The 17,765-nt window shown below is 39.3% G+C and overlaps 1 protein-coding gene across 10 annotated transcripts in view; it reads right to left on the bottom strand.

Moving 5' to 3' along the window:
• The window catches only part of dome (cytokine receptor domeless), a 438,464-nt gene that overhangs the window by 180,775 nt on the left and 239,924 nt on the right, over window positions 1–17,765 (bottom strand). For all 10 annotated transcript variants that reach the window (XM_070092688.1, XM_053774864.2, XM_053774858.2 and 7 more), the window contains one exon: window positions 6,123–6,277. In XM_070092688.1, the coding sequence (XP_069948789.1) occupies window positions 6,123–6,277 (155 nt within the window). The remainder of the gene's footprint in view (window positions 1–6,122; window positions 6,278–17,765) is intronic.

The following is a 17,765-nucleotide window of genomic DNA, read 5'->3' as shown; positions in this document are numbered from 1 at the left end:
TCCAAATCCATAAATGCCACAAAAACCTCTTTAGCCTTATCTAAATACTGTTCACTTATATGTTTCACTGTGAACACCTGGTCCACACACCCCCTACCTTTCCTAAAGCCTCCTTGTTCATCTGCTATCCTATTCTCCGTCTTACTCTTAATTCTTTCAATAATACCTCTACCATACACTTTACCAGGTATACTCAACAGACTTATCCCCCTATAATTTTTGCACTCTCTTTTGTCCTCTTTGCCTTTATACAAAGGAACTATGCATGCTCTCTGCCAATCCCTAAGTACCTTACCCTCTTCCATACATTTATTAAATAATAGCACCAACCACACCAAAACTATATCCCCACCTGCTTTTAACATTTCTATCTTTATCCCATCAATCCCAGATGCCTTACCCTCTTTCATTTTACCTACTGCCTCATGAACTTCCCCCACACTCACAACTGACTCTTCCTCACTCCTACAAGATGTTATTCCTCCTTGCCCTATACATGAAATCACAGCTTCCCAATCTTCATCAACATTTAACAATTCCTCAAAATATTCCCTCCATCTTCCCAATACCTCTAACTCTCCATTTAATAACTCTCCTCTCCTATTTTTAACTGACACATCCATTTGTTCTCTAGGCTTCCTCAACTTGTTAATCTCACTCCATAACTTCTTATTTTCAACAAAATTTGTTGATAACATCTCACCCACTCTCTCATTTGCTCTCTTTTTACATTGCTTCACCACTCTCTTAACCTCTCTCTTTTTCTCCATATGCTCTTCCCTCCTTGCATCACTTCTACTTTGTAAAAACTTCTCATATGCTAACTTTTTCTCCCTTACTACTCTCTTTACATCATCAGTCCACCAATCGCTCCTCTTCCCTCCCGCACCCACTTTCCTGTAACCGCAAACTTCTGCTGAACACTAACACTACATTTTTAAACCTACCCCATACCTCTTCGACCCCACTGCCTATGCCCTCATTAGCCCATCTATCCTCCAATAGCTGTTTATATCTTACCCTAACTGCCTTCTCTTTTAGTTTATAAACCTTCACCTCTCTCTTCCCTGATGCTTCTATGCTCCTTGTATCCCATCTACCTTTTACTCTCAGAGTAGCTACAACTAAAAAGTGATCTGATATATCTGTGGCCCCTCTATAAACATGTACATCCTGATGTCTACTCAACAGTCTTTTATCTACTAATACATAATCCAACAAACTACTGTCATTTTGCCCTACATCATATCTTGTATACTTATTTACCCTCTTTTTCTTAAAATATGTATTACCTATAACTAAACCCCTTTCTATACAAAGTTCAATCAAAGGGCTTCCATTATCATTTACACCTGGCACCCCAAACTTACCTACCACACCCTCTCTAAAAGTTTCTCCTATTTTAGCATTCAGGTCCCCTACCACAATTACTCTCTCACTTGGTTCAAAGGTTCCTATATATTCACTTAACATCTCCGAAAATCTCTCTCTCTCCTCTACACTCCTCTCTTCTCCAGGTGCATACACGCTTATTATGACCCACTTTTCGCATCCAACCTTTACTTTAATCCGCATAATCCTTGAATTTACACATTCATATTCTCTTTTCTCCTTCCATAACTGATCCTTCAAGATTATTGCTACCCCTTCCTTAGCTCTAACTCTCTCAGATACTCCAGATTTAATCCCATTCATTTCCCCCCACCAAAACTCCCCTACCCCCTTCAGCTTTGTTTCGCTTAGGGCCAGGACATCCAACTTCTTTTCATTCATAACATCAGTAATCATCTGTTTCTTGTCATCCGCACTACATCCACACAAATTCAAGCATTCCAGTTTTATAAAATTTTTCTTCTTCTCTTTTTTAGTAAATGTTTACAGGAGAAAGGGTTACTAGCCCATTGCTCCCGGCACTTTAGTCGCCTCATGCGACATGCATGGCTTATGGAGGAAAGATTCTTTTCCACTTCCCCATGGACAATAGAAGAAATAAAGAAGAACAAGAGCTATTTAGAAAAAGGAGAAAAACCTAGATGTATGTATGTATGTATGTATGTATGTATATGTATATGTGTGTGTGTGTATAATATATATATATATATATATATATATATATATATATATATATATATATATATATATATATATATATATATATATATATATATATATATATAAATATATGGGGAGCTTTTAATTGAGCTATGTGTAGAAAGAAATTTGGTAATAAGTAATACATATTTTATGAAAAAGAGGATAAATAAATATACAAGGTATGATGTAGCACGTAATGAAAGTAGTTTATTAGATTATGTATTGGTGGATAAAAGGTTGATGGGTAGGCTCCAGGATGTACATGTTTATAGAGGGGCAACTGATATATCGGATCATTATTTAGTTGTAGCTACAGTTAGAGTAAGAGGTAGATGGGAAAAGAGGAAGGTGGCAACAACAAGTAAGAGGGAGGTGAAAGTGTATAAACTAAGGGAGGAGGAAGTTCGGGTGAGATATAAGCGACTATTGGCAGAAAGGTGGGCTAGTGCAAAGATGAGTAGTGGGGGGGTTGAAGAGGGTTGGAATAGTTTTAAAAATGCAGTATTAGAATGTGGGGCAGAAGTTTGTGGTTATAGGAGGGTGGGGGCAGGAGGAAAGAGGAGTGATTGGTGGAATGATGAAGTAAAGGGTGTGATAAAAGAGAAAAAGGTAGCTTATGAGAGGTTTTTACAAAGCAGAAGTGTTATAAGAAGAGCAGAGTATATGGAGAGTAAAAGAAAGGTAAAGAGAGTGGTGAGAGAGTGCAAAAGGAGAGCAGATGATAGAGTGGGAGAGGCACTGTCAAGAAATTTTAATGAAAATAAGAAAAAATTTTGGAGCGAGTTAAACAAGTTAAGAAAGCCTAGGGAAAATATGGATTTGTCAGTTAAAAACAGAGTAGGGGAGTTAGTAGATGGGGAGATGGAGGTATTGGGTAGATGGCGAGAATATTTTGAGGAACTTTTAAATGTTAAGGAAGAAACAGAGGCAGTAATTTCATGCACTGGTCAGGGAGGTATACCATCTTTTAGGAGTGAAGAAGAGCAGAATGTAAGTGTGGGGGAGGTACGTGAGGCATTACGTAAAATGAAAGGGGGTAAAGCAGCTGGAACTGATGGGATCATGACAGAAATGTTAAAAGCAGGGGGGGATATAGTGTTGAAGTGGTTGGTACTTTTGTTTAATAAATGTATGAAAGAGGGGAAGGTACCTAGGGATTGGCAGAGAGCATGTATAGTCCCTTTATATAAAGGGAAAGGGGACAAAAGAGACTGTAAAAATTACAGAGGAATAAGCTTACTGAGTATACCAGGAAAAGTGTACGGTAGGGTTATAATTGAAAGAATTAGAGGTAAGACAGAATGTAGGATTGCGGATGAGCAAGGAGGTTTTAGAGTGGGTAGGGGATGTGTAGATCAGGTGTTTACATTGAAGCATATATGTGAACAGTATTTAGATAAAGATAGGGAGGTTTTTATTGCATTTATGGATTTAGAAAAGGCATATGATAGAGTGGATAGAGGAGCAATGTGGCAGATGTTGCAAGTATATGGAATAGGTGGTAAGTTATTAAATGCTGTAAAGAGTTTTTATGAGGATAGTGAGGCTCAGGTTAGGGTGTGTAGAAGAGAGGGAGACTACTTCCCGGTAAAAGTAGGTCTTAGACAGGGATGTGTAATGTCACCATGGTTGTTTAATATATTTATAGATGGGGTTGTAAAGGAAGTAAATGCTAGGGTGTTTGGGAGAGGGGTGGGATTAAATTATGGGGAATCAAATTCAAAATGGGAATTGACACAGTTACTTTTTGCTGATGATACTGTGCTTATGGGAGATTCTAAAGAAAAATTGCAAAGGTTAGTGGATGAGTTTGGGAATGTGTGTAAAGGTAGAAAGTTGAAAGTGAACATAGAAAAGAGTAAGGTGATGAGGGTGTCAAATGATTTAGATAAAGAAAAATTGGATATCAAATTGGGGAGGAGGAGTATGGAAGAAGTGAATGTTTTCAGATACTTGGGAGTTGACGTGTCGGCGGATGGATTTATGAAGGATGAGGTTAATCATAGAATTGATGAGGGAAAAAAGGTGAGTGGTGCGTTGAGGTATATGTGGAGTCAAAAAACGTTATCTATGGAGGCAAAGAAGGGAATGTATGAAAGTATAGTAGTACCAACACTCTTATATGGGTGTGAAGCTTGGGTGGTAAATGCAGCAGCAAGGAGACGGTTGGAGGCAGCGGAGATGTCCTGTCTAAGGGCAATGTGTGGTGTAAATATTATGCAAAAAATTCGGAGTGTGGAAATTAGGAGAAGGTGTGGAGTTAATAAAAGTATTAGTCAGAGGGCAGAAGAGGGGTTGTTGAGGTGGTTTGGTCATTTAGAGAGAATGGATCACAGTAGAATGACATGGAAAGCATATAAATCTATAGGGGAAGGAAGGCGGGGTAGGGGTCGTCCTCGAAAGGGTTGGAGAGAGGGGGTAAAGGAGGTTTTGTGGGTAAGGGGCTTGGATTTCCAGCAAGCGTGCGTGAGCGTGTTAGATAGGAGTGAATGGAGACGAATGGTACTTGGGACCTGACGATCTGTTGGAGTGTGAGCAGGGTAATATTTAGTGAAGGGATTCAGGGAAACCGGTTATTTTCATATAGTCGGACTTGAGTCCTGGAAATGGGAAGTACAATGCCTGCACTTTAAAGGAGGGGTTTGGGATATTGGCAGTTTGGAGGGATATGTTGTGTATCTTTATATGTGTATGCTTCTAGACTGTTGTATTCTGAGCACCTCTGCAAAAACAGTGATAATGTGCGAGTGTGGTGAAAGTGTTGAATGATGATGAAAGTATTTTCTTTTTGGGGATTTTCTTTCTTTTTTGGGTCACCCTGCCTCGGTGGGAGACGGCCGACTTGTTGAAAAAAAAAAAAAAAAAAAAAAAAAAAAAAAAAAAAAAAAAAAAAAATATATATATATGCATGCAGGGAGGGGGTAAAGGAGGTTTTGTGTGCGAGGGGCTTGGACTTCCAGCAGGCATGCATGAGCGTGTTTGATAGGAGTGAATGGAGACAAATGGTTTTTAATACTTGACGTGCTGTTGGAGTATGAGCAAAGTAACATTTATGAAGGGATTCAGGGAAACCGGCAGGCCGGACTTGAGTCCTGGAGATGGGAAGTACAGTGCCTGCACTCTGAAGGAGGGGTGTTAATGTTGCAGTTTAAAAACTGTAGTGTAAAGCACCCTTCTGGCAAGACAGTGATGGAGTGAATGATGGTGAAAGTTTTTCTTTTTTGGGCCACCCTGCCTTGGTGGGAATCGGCCAGTGTGATAATAAAAAAATAATATATGCATATGCGTGTCTGTGAAGTGTGACCAAAGTGCAAGTAGGAGTAGCAAGATATCCCTGTTATCTAGCGTGTTTATGAGACAGAAAGAGACACCAGCAATCCTACCATCATGTAAAACAGTTACAGGTTTCTGTTTCACAGTCATCTGGCAGGACGGTAGTACTTCCCTGGGTGGTTGCTGTCTACCAACCTACTACCTATGTTTTTATATACAATATTTCTTATTTATAAATACATTGTTTCAGTGTTTTCCTTAGAAAACTAATGATCTACTGCAGTTTGCTTTACAAATACTGCATTTTCTCTTACAATAAGAGCATGGGAAGATACTATTAGCCAAAGTGGGACAGGAAATGGCGAATGCTTCCACCGCTGCCTCTGCCACCATATTATGGCCTATTTTATTCATTCTAGAGTATATATCATGTTTGTGTTAATTATGTTGTTTATTATGTCATGTTAAATGAATTGTGATAGATAAATAAGCTGTACAGTTGATATTAGCATCATATTCAAGTATTTTGTCTTGTCTCCAAAGTGCAGGAACGGATTAATGGCTTTTCGACTAATTTAAATGAGGAAAATTTATTTGATATTTGTACGAGCAAATTGAGTTATGGAACGGATTAAACTCGTAAGTCAAGGTTCAACTGTAAATACTTGAGACTGAATCTTAATGACATATCAAATCAAGACAGAAAAAAATCAAGTATTACTTACCTACAATTTTTCAATAACTTAAAAACTTACCATTTTCATAAACACTTATTTCGTGTTTAAATTGAACACCTTTCTCATTGAGAGGATTACTAGCTTCGAAAATCATAACCCAATTATCTCTGTAATTGAATTCACTTGGATCCCAAAAGCACTCATTAATTCCTTTTTGTCTCTTGGGGCATTCTCTGTAGATGAGAACAGCACCGAGACGGGTTAGTTCAGGGAAAAACATTATAGTAGATGTAATAATAACAATAATAGCTATGCTGAGTCTAACATCAGACTTCTGAAGTTTAAAATTATCCAAACAATTTTGAATATGATAAATTAAGTATGTATCTACAGAGTGAAAACGGGAGTGGGAGTGAAAATGGTAGAGTGGGAATGAGTGAGAATGGAAGTAGGGGAGTAAGAATAGGAGTGGAAGAAGGGAGTGAGAGTAGGAGTGGAAGAGTAAGAGTAGGAATGAAAATGGGAGAGAGGGTGAGAATGGCAGTGGAAGTGGTCATGGGAATGAGAGAGTGGTAAAGTAGGAGAGGGAAAGTGGGAGAGTGACTGAGAGTGAGAAAGTGTGAGCAAGTAAGTGAATATGGACTCACCTATAGGTACTCATCAGTGTGTGATGGCTGGGGTCAAGACCTAGCCACCTCCTCAACTTGCCAGATTCATTCCCTCTTAGCCTCATGAGGAGTATCATACTTGTTCTTAAAACTATGCAAATAGCCTGCTTAAATCACTACTACTTCATCATCATTCCACTTACTGACCACTCTGAGAGTGAAGAAATAGTACTTCCTAACATCTCTGTGGTTCATCTGAGTTTTAACTTCCAGCTGTACCCCCAAGTACTTGTTTGTCACCTCTCAAACAGTTTGTTCCTGTCTACCCTATCAGTTCCTTTGAGTATTTTGTATGTTATTACATATCCACCAATTCTTCCATCCACCAATGGTGTCAGATTAAATTCGGATAGTTTCTCCTTTTAGCTCATACCCCTTAGCTCTGGAACAATCCTAGCAGCATACTTATCCATTATACCTTTGATGAGTTTCAAGTGTTTCTACTCCCTTCTGGTGCTAGCCTGGTCAACCTGGTTGTTGCTGCTGGTGGCCCACAGCACCATATATCCATCACAGCCTTGCTGATATGGCACCTGGTAAAGATACTTGTCCAGTTTCCTCTTGAAGATTTCTACACTTGTTCCAGCAGTGTTTCTGATATCTTCTGGCAAGATATTGAATGATCTGGGGCCACAGAAGGTGATACAGTGTTCCCTTATTGTGCCCACCACACCCCTGCTTTTCACTGGGTTTATTTTGCACTTCCTCCCATATCTCTCACCCCAGTATGTTATGGCCATGTGCAGATTTGGGACCAGGCCCTCCAGGTATATATTATAACGTATCTCTCTCTCCTCCACTTGCGTGAGTACAAATTTAAGACTTTAAAGCATTTCCAGTAATTAAAAGGCTTTACTGGCTCTATATGGACTGTAAATTACAGTGGACCCCCGGTTAACGATATTTTTTCACTCCAGAAGTATGTGCAGGTGCCAGTACTGACCGAATTTGTTCCCATAAGGAATATTGTGAAGTAGATTAGTCCATTTCAGACCCCCAAACATACACGTACAAACGCACTTACATAAATACACTTACATAATTGGTCGCATTCGGAGGTAATCATTATGCGGGGGTCCACTGTATCTCTGCAATTGTTCCAGCTCTGATATTTCTTCTGCCCCAAATGGGGCTGTCAACAATGCGCAATATTCCAAAGGAGGGAGGACAAGCATGTGGAAAAGTGTCACCACTGGCATTATTTCCAATGTTTTGAAGGTTCTCGTTACCCAACCCATCATCCTCCTGGCTGTCATGACCTTTGTCTCATTGTGTTCTTTGAAAGAAAGATAAGCTGACATTATTATTCCCAAGTCTTTCATGTGTTCCTTTTGTTTTATTTAACAATCCTCTTGGCTTTTGTGTACAGTGTTCCTTTTGAGTTCATTCTTTCTGTACCTGAGCAGTTGGAACTTATCACCATTGAACGTCATGTTGTTCTCCACTGCCCACTAGAAAATACTCCTTATATCTTACACTAATTTTTCAGTGTCTTCTACTGAAGTGGCCTTCATGCTTATTTTAGTGTCATCTGCAAATAATGATACAAAACTATGCAAGGTGTTTTGATCTATGTCTGCTATGAGGATAAGAAACAGCAGAGGTGCCAGGACAGTGCCTTGGAGACCTTCTTCTGGACTTTCTAACATGTTTTTCATGTGGGGGCTCCACACTGGTGCTGCACACTCCAAGATGACAAAGACATTTGTATAAATGGCCAGGAATGACTCTTAATATAACGAGAGAGTGTGAGTGCGAGTGTGTGTGTGTGTGTGTGTGTGTGTGTGTGTGTGTGTGTGTGTGTGTGTGTGTGTGTGTGTGTGTGTGTGTGTGTGTGTGTGTGTGTGTGTGTGTGTGTGTGTGTGTGTGTGTGCACTCACCTCACCTAGTTGTACTCACCTAGCTGAGGTTGCAGGGGTCGAGTCCAAGCTCCTGGCCCCGCCTCTTCACTGGTCTCTACTAGGTCACTCTCCCTGAACCTTGAGCTTTATCATACCTCTGCCTCTGTGTGTGTGTGTGTGTGTGTGTGTGTGTGTGTGTGTGTGTGTGTGTGTGTGTGTGTGTGTGTGTGTGTGTGTGTGTGTGTGTGTGTGTGTGTGTGTGTGTGTGTGTGTGTGTGTGTGTGTGTGTGTGTGTGTGTACTCACCTAGTTGAGGTTGCGGGGGTCGAGTCCGAGCTCCTGGCCCCGCCTCTTCACTGATCGCTACTAGGTCACTCTCCCTGAACCGTGAGCTTTATCATACCTCTGCTTAAAGCTATGTCTGGATCCTGCCTCCACTACATCGCTTCCCAAAGTATTCCACTTACTGACTACTCTGTGGCTGAAGAAATACTTCCTAACATCCCTGTGATTCATCTGTGTCTTCAACTTCCAACTGTGTCCCCTTGTTACTGTGTCCAATCTCTGGAACATCCTGTCTTGTGTCCTCTGTGTACTCACCTATTTGTGGTTGCAGGGGTCGAGTCCTAGCTCCTGTGTGTGTGTGTGTGTGTACACTCACCTAATTGTGGTTGCAGGGGTCAAGTCACAGCTCCTGGCCCCGCCTCTTCACCAGTCGCTACTAGGTCACTCCTTCCCTGTTCCGTGAGCTTTATCATACCTCTGTGCATTTGTGTATACATGTCTGTGTCAGATGAGTAACGGGTACTTGGGGACAAAACTGGAAGTTAGGGACATAGTTGAGCCACAGAAATGCAAGGAAATGTTTTATCTGTCTGAGAGTGGTTAGGAAGTGGAATGATCTTGAAGTTGTGGAGGCAGCTTCATACATAGCTTTAAGAGCAGGCACAATAGGGTCCACAAGGTTAGGAGGGAATGAATCTGACAAGTGGCAAGTTAAATTCAGATCCAGGAGCTGAGACTCAGCCCCTGTATCCACAAAGAGGTAGGTATAAATAGGTGAGTGTACACACATATTTATACAGACATGTATACTGAAGTTAATTCTAAACCAACAACATCAATTATCTTAAACTTCAGAAGTCAGGTGTAGTGAAAGGAAAATATATTAATAGAGTACTGAACAGTATATTAATATATGACCTTCACATATGCCTACACGTGTGTTCACAGTGAAAAGAAGTATGTTTTTATACTGGTAATAAAGATCCATGAAAATTTCTTGTGCAGGAGAAAAATTTTCTAGCTTAAGAAAACAGTCATTCAAATACCACCCAAGGTCCACCATTACTGTCTGATGCAGAATGTACTTTGAGAAATGCAGTGCTTTTTGTTTATATTTAGCACTAAAATTTATAGTGACTTGTCCAATCAGTGACATTTCCTACATAGGATGCAAATTCATCAATTCATTCATGTATAGTATATACGTATGAACAGTGAAAAGAAGTGTGTGATAAAATTCTACAAAATTTCTTATAGCATATTATTAAGACTCAGCAAACTGTTTAATCTGATGAACAGAATAAAATGCTCTCATGAAATAAAATACTACAAAGTAATACGAGTTTCCTTATCATTACTTATTTCCAAGAGATAATCCCACATATTTTCAAGTAAATCTGGACTGGAATGATTAATTTTCTTTTCATATACAGTGGACCCTCAGTTAACGACGTCATCAGATAACGTAAAACTCAGATAACGACACGTTTTTTGCATCAAAATATTGGCTCAGTTAACGACAAAGAACTCGGTTAAAGACAATCATCCTGAACGTGTCCGCGTGCCACAAGCGGCCCGGACACTCAATGTACAGCCAGTGTGCCATTGTTTACAAGCCAGTGAGGACGATTCCATGCATACATGCGATACATTTTGTATTATTCCATTGTTTTTAGTGCTAATAACTGCTAAATAAGCCACCCCTAAATAGTGCCAGCCCTTTGGTAAAGGTGAGAAACACTACAGAATTCAAGAAAAAGTTTGTAGAAAGATACAAAAGTGGTAGTGGTGGTGATGGTGGTAGAGGGTGGTAGTATGGGCCAACAGGTTTGCTGCAGTATTCCTGCTTTTTTATGTACACCAGCCAGGGTACTTCCCCACATACCAGCCAGGGTACTTCCCCACATACCAGCCAGGGTACTTCCCCACACACACGATTTGATTTGATTGGGACTTGCGTATGAGAGAATAGAATAATCAAAGCTTATTGCTTGGGAAGCACTGAAAATTGGGTTGGGCAAATAAGATTCTGTTAGTGGGATGGTTTGTGAAGGACCTGCCTAGTATGGGCCAACAGGCCTGCTACAGTGTTCCTGCTTTCTTATGTGCAAACATTTATGGATGAACATCACCCTGACACAGCTGTTGCAGGCCGTACTGGCAACATCTACAATGACAATGTTGTGTCCCATTTTAGGGAAATCTTAAAGAGATGCCAGAAACAGAGCACTCTGGACAGATTTTTGATGGGACAGGGGTCCAGTGACTCTCAAGCTGGTCCTAGTGGCATTAAAAAACAAAGAAGGGAGGTAAGCCCAGAAGAAGACCTGTTACCTGAAGTCTTTATGGAAGGGGATTCCCCTTCCAAACAATTGTAAACTCCTCCATACTCTCCCCTCCTCCCGTCTCATCACTCATCAATACATCTTCAATAAAGGTGAGTGTCATTTTATTATTTATGTATTTATTCTGCATGTCTCACTGTTTTCTATGTAGGGAAATGTATATTTCATGTAAAAAATATTTTTTTTTAATACTTTTGGGTATCTGGAACGGATTAATAAGATTTCCATTATTTCTTATAGGGAAAATTAATTCGGATAATGACAGAATCAGTTAAAGACAAGCTCTCTGGAACGGATTAGTGTCGTTAACTGAGGGTCCACTGTACATAGGCAAATATACAATTTTAGGTAAGTGAAACAGATTCAGGAACATATTGCTCCTCTAAAGCATCCATGAGTAAAAATATAAAGCTTTCTCAGTGGTTCAAACATAGGCATATTTGAAAAGTATTAAACAGGAAAAAATCTTAAAAGCTTGTCTGGATTCTTGAAAATGAGAAAACATCATGTAATGAAATCAAGATACATTCAGAATTCCTTAAACCCAATTAAGCTGATGTTACAAGACACACCGACTTAAAAAACCATGAGAAAAGAAATACAGTATACTTGTACTGTATATCTATTTCCTCTACAGGAAAATAGTTGCAGTATGGGTAAATTTTAAAAAAATTTGTAAAGGTAAAAAAACGCCATGCATCTCCAAAGTAGAAAATAGCTTACTGAACTTGAATATAATTTTAGTATCAAAGCAAACTGTTGAAATGTTACATGAAATAAAAAGGTCATAATTCCATGCCTAGAAAAATTCACCTTTAACCGACAATTTCGAGAAGAACTTTAGACACCATAAGTTAGTTCATTCTAGATCATTAACAAATCCTACCATAACTTGATAATACTTTAGTCAAAGGTGGCCTAAAACCTGTCAAAAGTTTTCTCTCCAAGTGGTGGATCAATAGTAACAGGAAACATTAGCACTTCCATGTCTCGGTTAGTACATTTAATAAAATATCGACACTATACATGTGTAGAGCTACCATATACATGAATCTCAGCCAATAATTAACCAAATAGTATAAATATGAATAACTATTTTATTTTATTTACAAAACACAAGAACCTTTTGGTTATTCAGTGCTGTAACATGTTCCATTTTTAACATTACAAAATTTACAGAATTGTACAAAATATGCTACTGTCACTATCAGTTCACTCTCATAGTACATCAATGATAATGACAAAGCATGAAAAACTAGTCAAAAAATATTTTTCACATTCAGCAATTCATATCCATGATGCATTCCATGTCATCAGCCACAAGTGTGAGCAAATTTAGACATAAGAGGAAAAATAACCCAACAACAAATATGCACAACAACATACTTCAAAATGGTGTAGAAATGAAGAGATCTATAAAACAAGATATTATAGTGAGAGCAAGAGTGCAAAAAGCATCTCATCAAGCTCTACCATCATGTCATATACTGTAGTATACAGGCAACTTGAACTGTGGACCTCAGGTGGTTTTTGGAACTACTGTTCTCTGTAAGAAATTAAAAAGCAAGCAACATAGAATAAAGCCTTATCCTCCTTAAGAAAGAAACATGCTCATTTTCTGTCTGTGATCTTTCATACTGCTGAAATTAAGAAACGCATTATGTAACCTGTTGAAACAATCTGTCAGCCTATCTACATTATATACTCTCTCCCACCACTAGCTCTGCAAATAGATGCTAATAATAGGAACATGAACAGTAATAATAGTGGTAGTAATAGTAGTAGTGAATAGCTGGAATGAGCTCCAAAGAGAAAGCAGTGTGCCACAACCACTGGATTACTGGAATGGTGATGTCTTCATTCTCCTGAAAAAGCATCTAGGCCATATATGAAGGTGAAACTATCTTCCCTCTCTTTAGGTCACCCTTCCTTGGTTAGAAATGGCTGATGAGCTAAAAAAAAATCAAGTCTAAAATGTTTTGCATTATGACAGGATTGCTGCCCTTTTCTTTTAGTCTTGTGCACATGCTGGAGGACAGATAAATCTTACAGATTCATACTTACATTAAAGTCCATTCTTAATTCTTATCATAGTAGTAGTACTGCCCTTTCAATTTCATAGAGAAGCGAGTTAAATTTTCCCTATTATGCTATTCAGGGTATAGGATGCCAAAAATAATGAGAAAAGGAAGCTTGTAAACCTCTCTTTCTGTATGCAATTACTAAAAAGAAAAAGGAGAGTTTGAAGTTTGATTTTCTGAATACTGAATGCGTGTGAATGTAAAAGCAGATGTTAAAAAAGAACCAACTGGGAATGTTATAAATACAGCAAAAGGAAGCTGGATATCCTAACACAAAGTTAATAGAGTTGGGAAAGATGGAATATGAGTAATATGATTAAGACAGATACATGTATACCATATCCAAGAGAACAGGATCTAATTGAGCAGTGATAATGTGAAATGAACAATTGTCAAAAGAAAAGTGTGGTTATAAATATTCAAAATTCAAGAATATGAATAAATGTGAGAAGTAAGCTACAAAGTGTCTTCAATATTTCTCATCTAGAAATGAGGGGAGTATGGATGAGAGAGTGAGAGTCTGCTAAGTGTTAAATGAATGTTTATACAGTAAGTACTGAACAGAGAGAATAATTGTTTAGGGAGACCATAATGCTAAAGCGAGATCCTATTGTAGTGCAGAGAAGGAATGTTTGGAGTGCCACTGTTAAATAACAATAAGGAAATATAACTGGGTTGCGTTTAGCATGTTTAGAAATGAAAGAAAAAAGTCACACACTGAATAAGGGTGTGCAGTAAAATATTAAAATATTAAGATGAAAGATGAAAGATTGCTGCCAGAATATCACGTTAATGAAATTGTGATAAGTGTCAATGTGGCAGTTGCCAAATCTAAAGTAACCTACATATACATAAAGAAAGAAACACTAAAACAAGCAGTGTAGAATATACATACCTGGAGTCTACCTGGAGGGTACTCCGGGGATCAATGCCCCCGTGGCCCAGTCCACGACCAGACCTCCCGGTGGATCAGGGCCTGATCAACCAGGCTGGTACTGCTGGCCGCATGCAGTCCAACATACGAACCACAGCCCAGTTGATCCGTCACCAACTTAAAGTATCTGTCCAGCTCCCTCTTAATTAAAGGCAGCCAGGGGCCTATTGGTAATTCCCCTTAAGCCTGGTGAGAGGCTGTTGAACAGTCTTGGGCCCTAGACACTTATGGTGTTTTCTCTTAGTGTACTAATGGTGCCCTACTTTCATAGGGGGTATTCTGCACCACCTGCCCAGTCTTTTACTTTCATAGGGAGTGATTTCTGTGTGTAGATTCAGGATCATTCCTTCTAGGATTTTCCAAGTGTAGATTATGATATCTCTCTCTCGCCTGCATTCCAGTGAGTACAAGTCAAGTGCTTCCAAGTGTTCCCAGTAATTGAGGTGTTTGATAGAACTTATATTGTGCAGGAAAGGTTCTCTGTAGCCTGTCTAGAACTGCAGTTTCACTGGCTTTGAATGGAGATGCTAATGTATCTCTTGTTTTGAACATTCTCATTATCCATCCTATCATTTTCTTTACAGCTGTGATCATGGCACTGTTGCGATCCTTGAAAGTGAGATCCTCAGACAATACCACTCCCAGGTGCCTCCTAATATTTTTCTGGTTATTATCTCCTCCAGTTTTCCATAACGTAGTAGTTGGAACTTGTCTTCATTGAACATCATACTGTTTTCCGCTGCCCATTGGAAAACTTGGTTTATATCTTCTTGGAGGTTAACTGTGTCCTCAACAGATGACAGCCTCATGCAGATCCTAGTATTGTCTGCAAAAGGATAACATGGTGCTGTGGATTACATCTCTATCTGTCTGATATGAGGATGAGGAACAGGATGGGGGCGAGTACTGTACTGTACTGTGCCTTGTGGAACAGAACTTTTCACTATGGCAGCTTCCAATTAAACTCTGTTGACCACTACTCTGTGTTCAATTGGTTAGAAAATTGAAGATCCATCTCCCCACTTTGCTAGTTATTCCTTTAGCACGTATTTTGTGTCCTATTATGCCATGATCACACTTGTCACAGGTTTTTGTAATGTCTGTGTATATTACATCTGCATTCTGTTTTCTTCCAGTGCATCCAAGATCATATCATAAAAATCCAGTACAGTGGGCTCCCGGTTAACGATATTTTTTCACTCCAGAAGTATGTTCAGGTGCCAGTACTGACCGAATTTGTTCCCATAAGAAATATTGTGAAGTAGATTAGTCCATTTCAGACCCCCAAACATACACGTACAAACGCACTTACTTAAATACACTTACATAATTGGTCGCATTCGGAGGTAATCGTTATGTGGGGGTCCACTGTAGCTGTGAGAGGCACGAACGACCTGCTCTAAACCCATGTTGCCCTGATTGTGTAGTTTTTGGGAATCCAAGTGGTTTGCAATCATGCTTCTTAGCACTTTCGAAAATTTTTATGATGTGGAACATTAGAGCTATTGGTCTATAGTTCTTAGCTAATGCTTTGCTGCCACCTTTATGGGGTAGGGCTATATCCGTTGCTTTTAGTGACTAGAATTTCACCCATGTCTAAGCTCCTTCTCCTTAGGGCATGCAAAAGGGGTTTCTTGCATTTCTTAATGAACACAGAGTTCCATGAGTCTGGGCCTGAGGCTGAGTGTATGGGCATGTTGTCAATGGGTTTTTTTAAAGTCCATTGGAGTTAAGGTAATGTCGGAAATCTGGCATACATTGATGGAGTTTCGAGGCTCATTCACGAAAAAATCATTTGGATTGTTGATCTTTAGACTGATTAATGGCTTGCTAAACGCAGAGTCGTACTGTCTTTCTGTCTGCCTGTGTCTGTCTTTTTGTCTGCCAATGTGTCCCTGTCTTTCTGTCTGCCTGTGTGTGTGTCTGTCTTTCTATCTTCTTCTCTCTCTTGTCTCAGAGAGTTTCTCCTGAACCAACTGGTATTACACACTATCACGTCTGATTCCTGAACAAGTGAAAATGCGTATTACTTGCCAGTTGCCAGTCATGTTTATTATGCATTATATATCTACAAGCATAGTACAGCACTTTGTCTGGATTTTTTGGGTTATCCTAGGTAATTTACACTATGTATAATTGTATTCACATATGTGTACCTGTGAGATAAAGACAGAGAGAGACAGAGACAGAAAAAGATAGACAGAGACAGAGATAAATACTGACAGACAGAGATAGAGACAGCCAATCAGCCAGCCAGCTGGCCAGTCAGCCGGCCGGCCAGCCAGCTGCTGGTCAGCCAGCAGGCCAGCCTGCCAAACACATATTACACGTTTCAGAAATGTTTCTTTTTACACAGACGACACTACCAGTGGTATGAAAATTGAAAGGGTGTTACACAAATGTTGCACATGGGTTATTATCCACTTCCCTGGTCAGCGCTTCCTTCCGTGTATCAGATAATCTAGCATTCTTAAGGAGCTCAGCGATTCTTCATCATCTTCTGTAGAGGGAACATCTTTCTCTCTCTCCAGTTTACTTCTTCTTTTCTTCTTTCTTAGGGAAATATGCCTTGAATATACTTCAGCTGCCAGTAAGTTGAGCCTCTCAAGGCACTGGTTTGGATCCATGTTATTTAAGATATCTTCCCAACATGTTTCATTTAAGACATGGTTCACCTGGTCCCAGTTGATGTTCTTGTTGTTGAAGTTGTATTTGGTGAAGACACCTTCACAGCTACGTACATTTGGTGACCAGGACTCCTGTGCACGTAAGTTTGAACTTTGATTAGATTGTGATTGGAATTAGTTGTTTTTGATATTGTTATGTCTCTTACCAGGTCCTCATTATTTGTGAAGATTAGGTCAAGTGTGTTTTCCAGTCTTGTTGGCTCCACTATCTGTTGACTTAGGTTGTGTTTATCACAGAGATTTAGTAGCTCATGTGTGTGTGTGAACTTTCATCTGCACTGCCTCCAGGGATTGTTTCTGCTATAACATTATTTGCTACATTCTTCCATTTTGTATGCTTTAGGTTGAAATCACCAAACATTAAGATGTTTGGAGATGGAGCTGGAAGGCTTTCCAGACAGTAATCAATTTTCAGTAGCTGTTCCTAAAACTGTTGTGAGGTTGCATCTGGTGGCTTATATACAACTACGATGACTAGGTTTTGGTTCTCGATCTTTATTGTTAGAACTTCAACTACATCATTAAAGAGTTCTGACATGATGTTCATACGTAAATAAATGTGAACAACCAAGAAATAAGTGTAAGAGCAAGCTACACAATGGCTTCCAGTTTATAAGAAAGAATTATGAAGACAGGCTGAAAGAATTTGATATGCCACAGGTACGTCCTCACTAACCAAGATTAGCAGAAACCAGGAGACATGATAACCACTTATAAAACTGTAAAAGGAAACAAGAGTTTATATGGAAGATTTCTTATTACCATCAACAGGAAAAAATAAGTCCATATCTATAAATTTAAACAGAAGAGATGCCAAAAGAATGCCAGAAAATTCAAAGTCTTGAATTACGGTATGAGAGGAGGTAATAAGTGCTACAACC

The sequence above is a fragment of the Cherax quadricarinatus genome, chromosome 40 (assembly GCF_038502225.1).
Source record: "Cherax quadricarinatus isolate ZL_2023a chromosome 40, ASM3850222v1, whole genome shotgun sequence".
In the NCBI taxonomy this organism is placed as follows: Eukaryota; Metazoa; Arthropoda; class Malacostraca; order Decapoda; family Parastacidae; genus Cherax; species Cherax quadricarinatus.
This window is presented reverse-complemented; position numbering and strand designations above follow the sequence as displayed.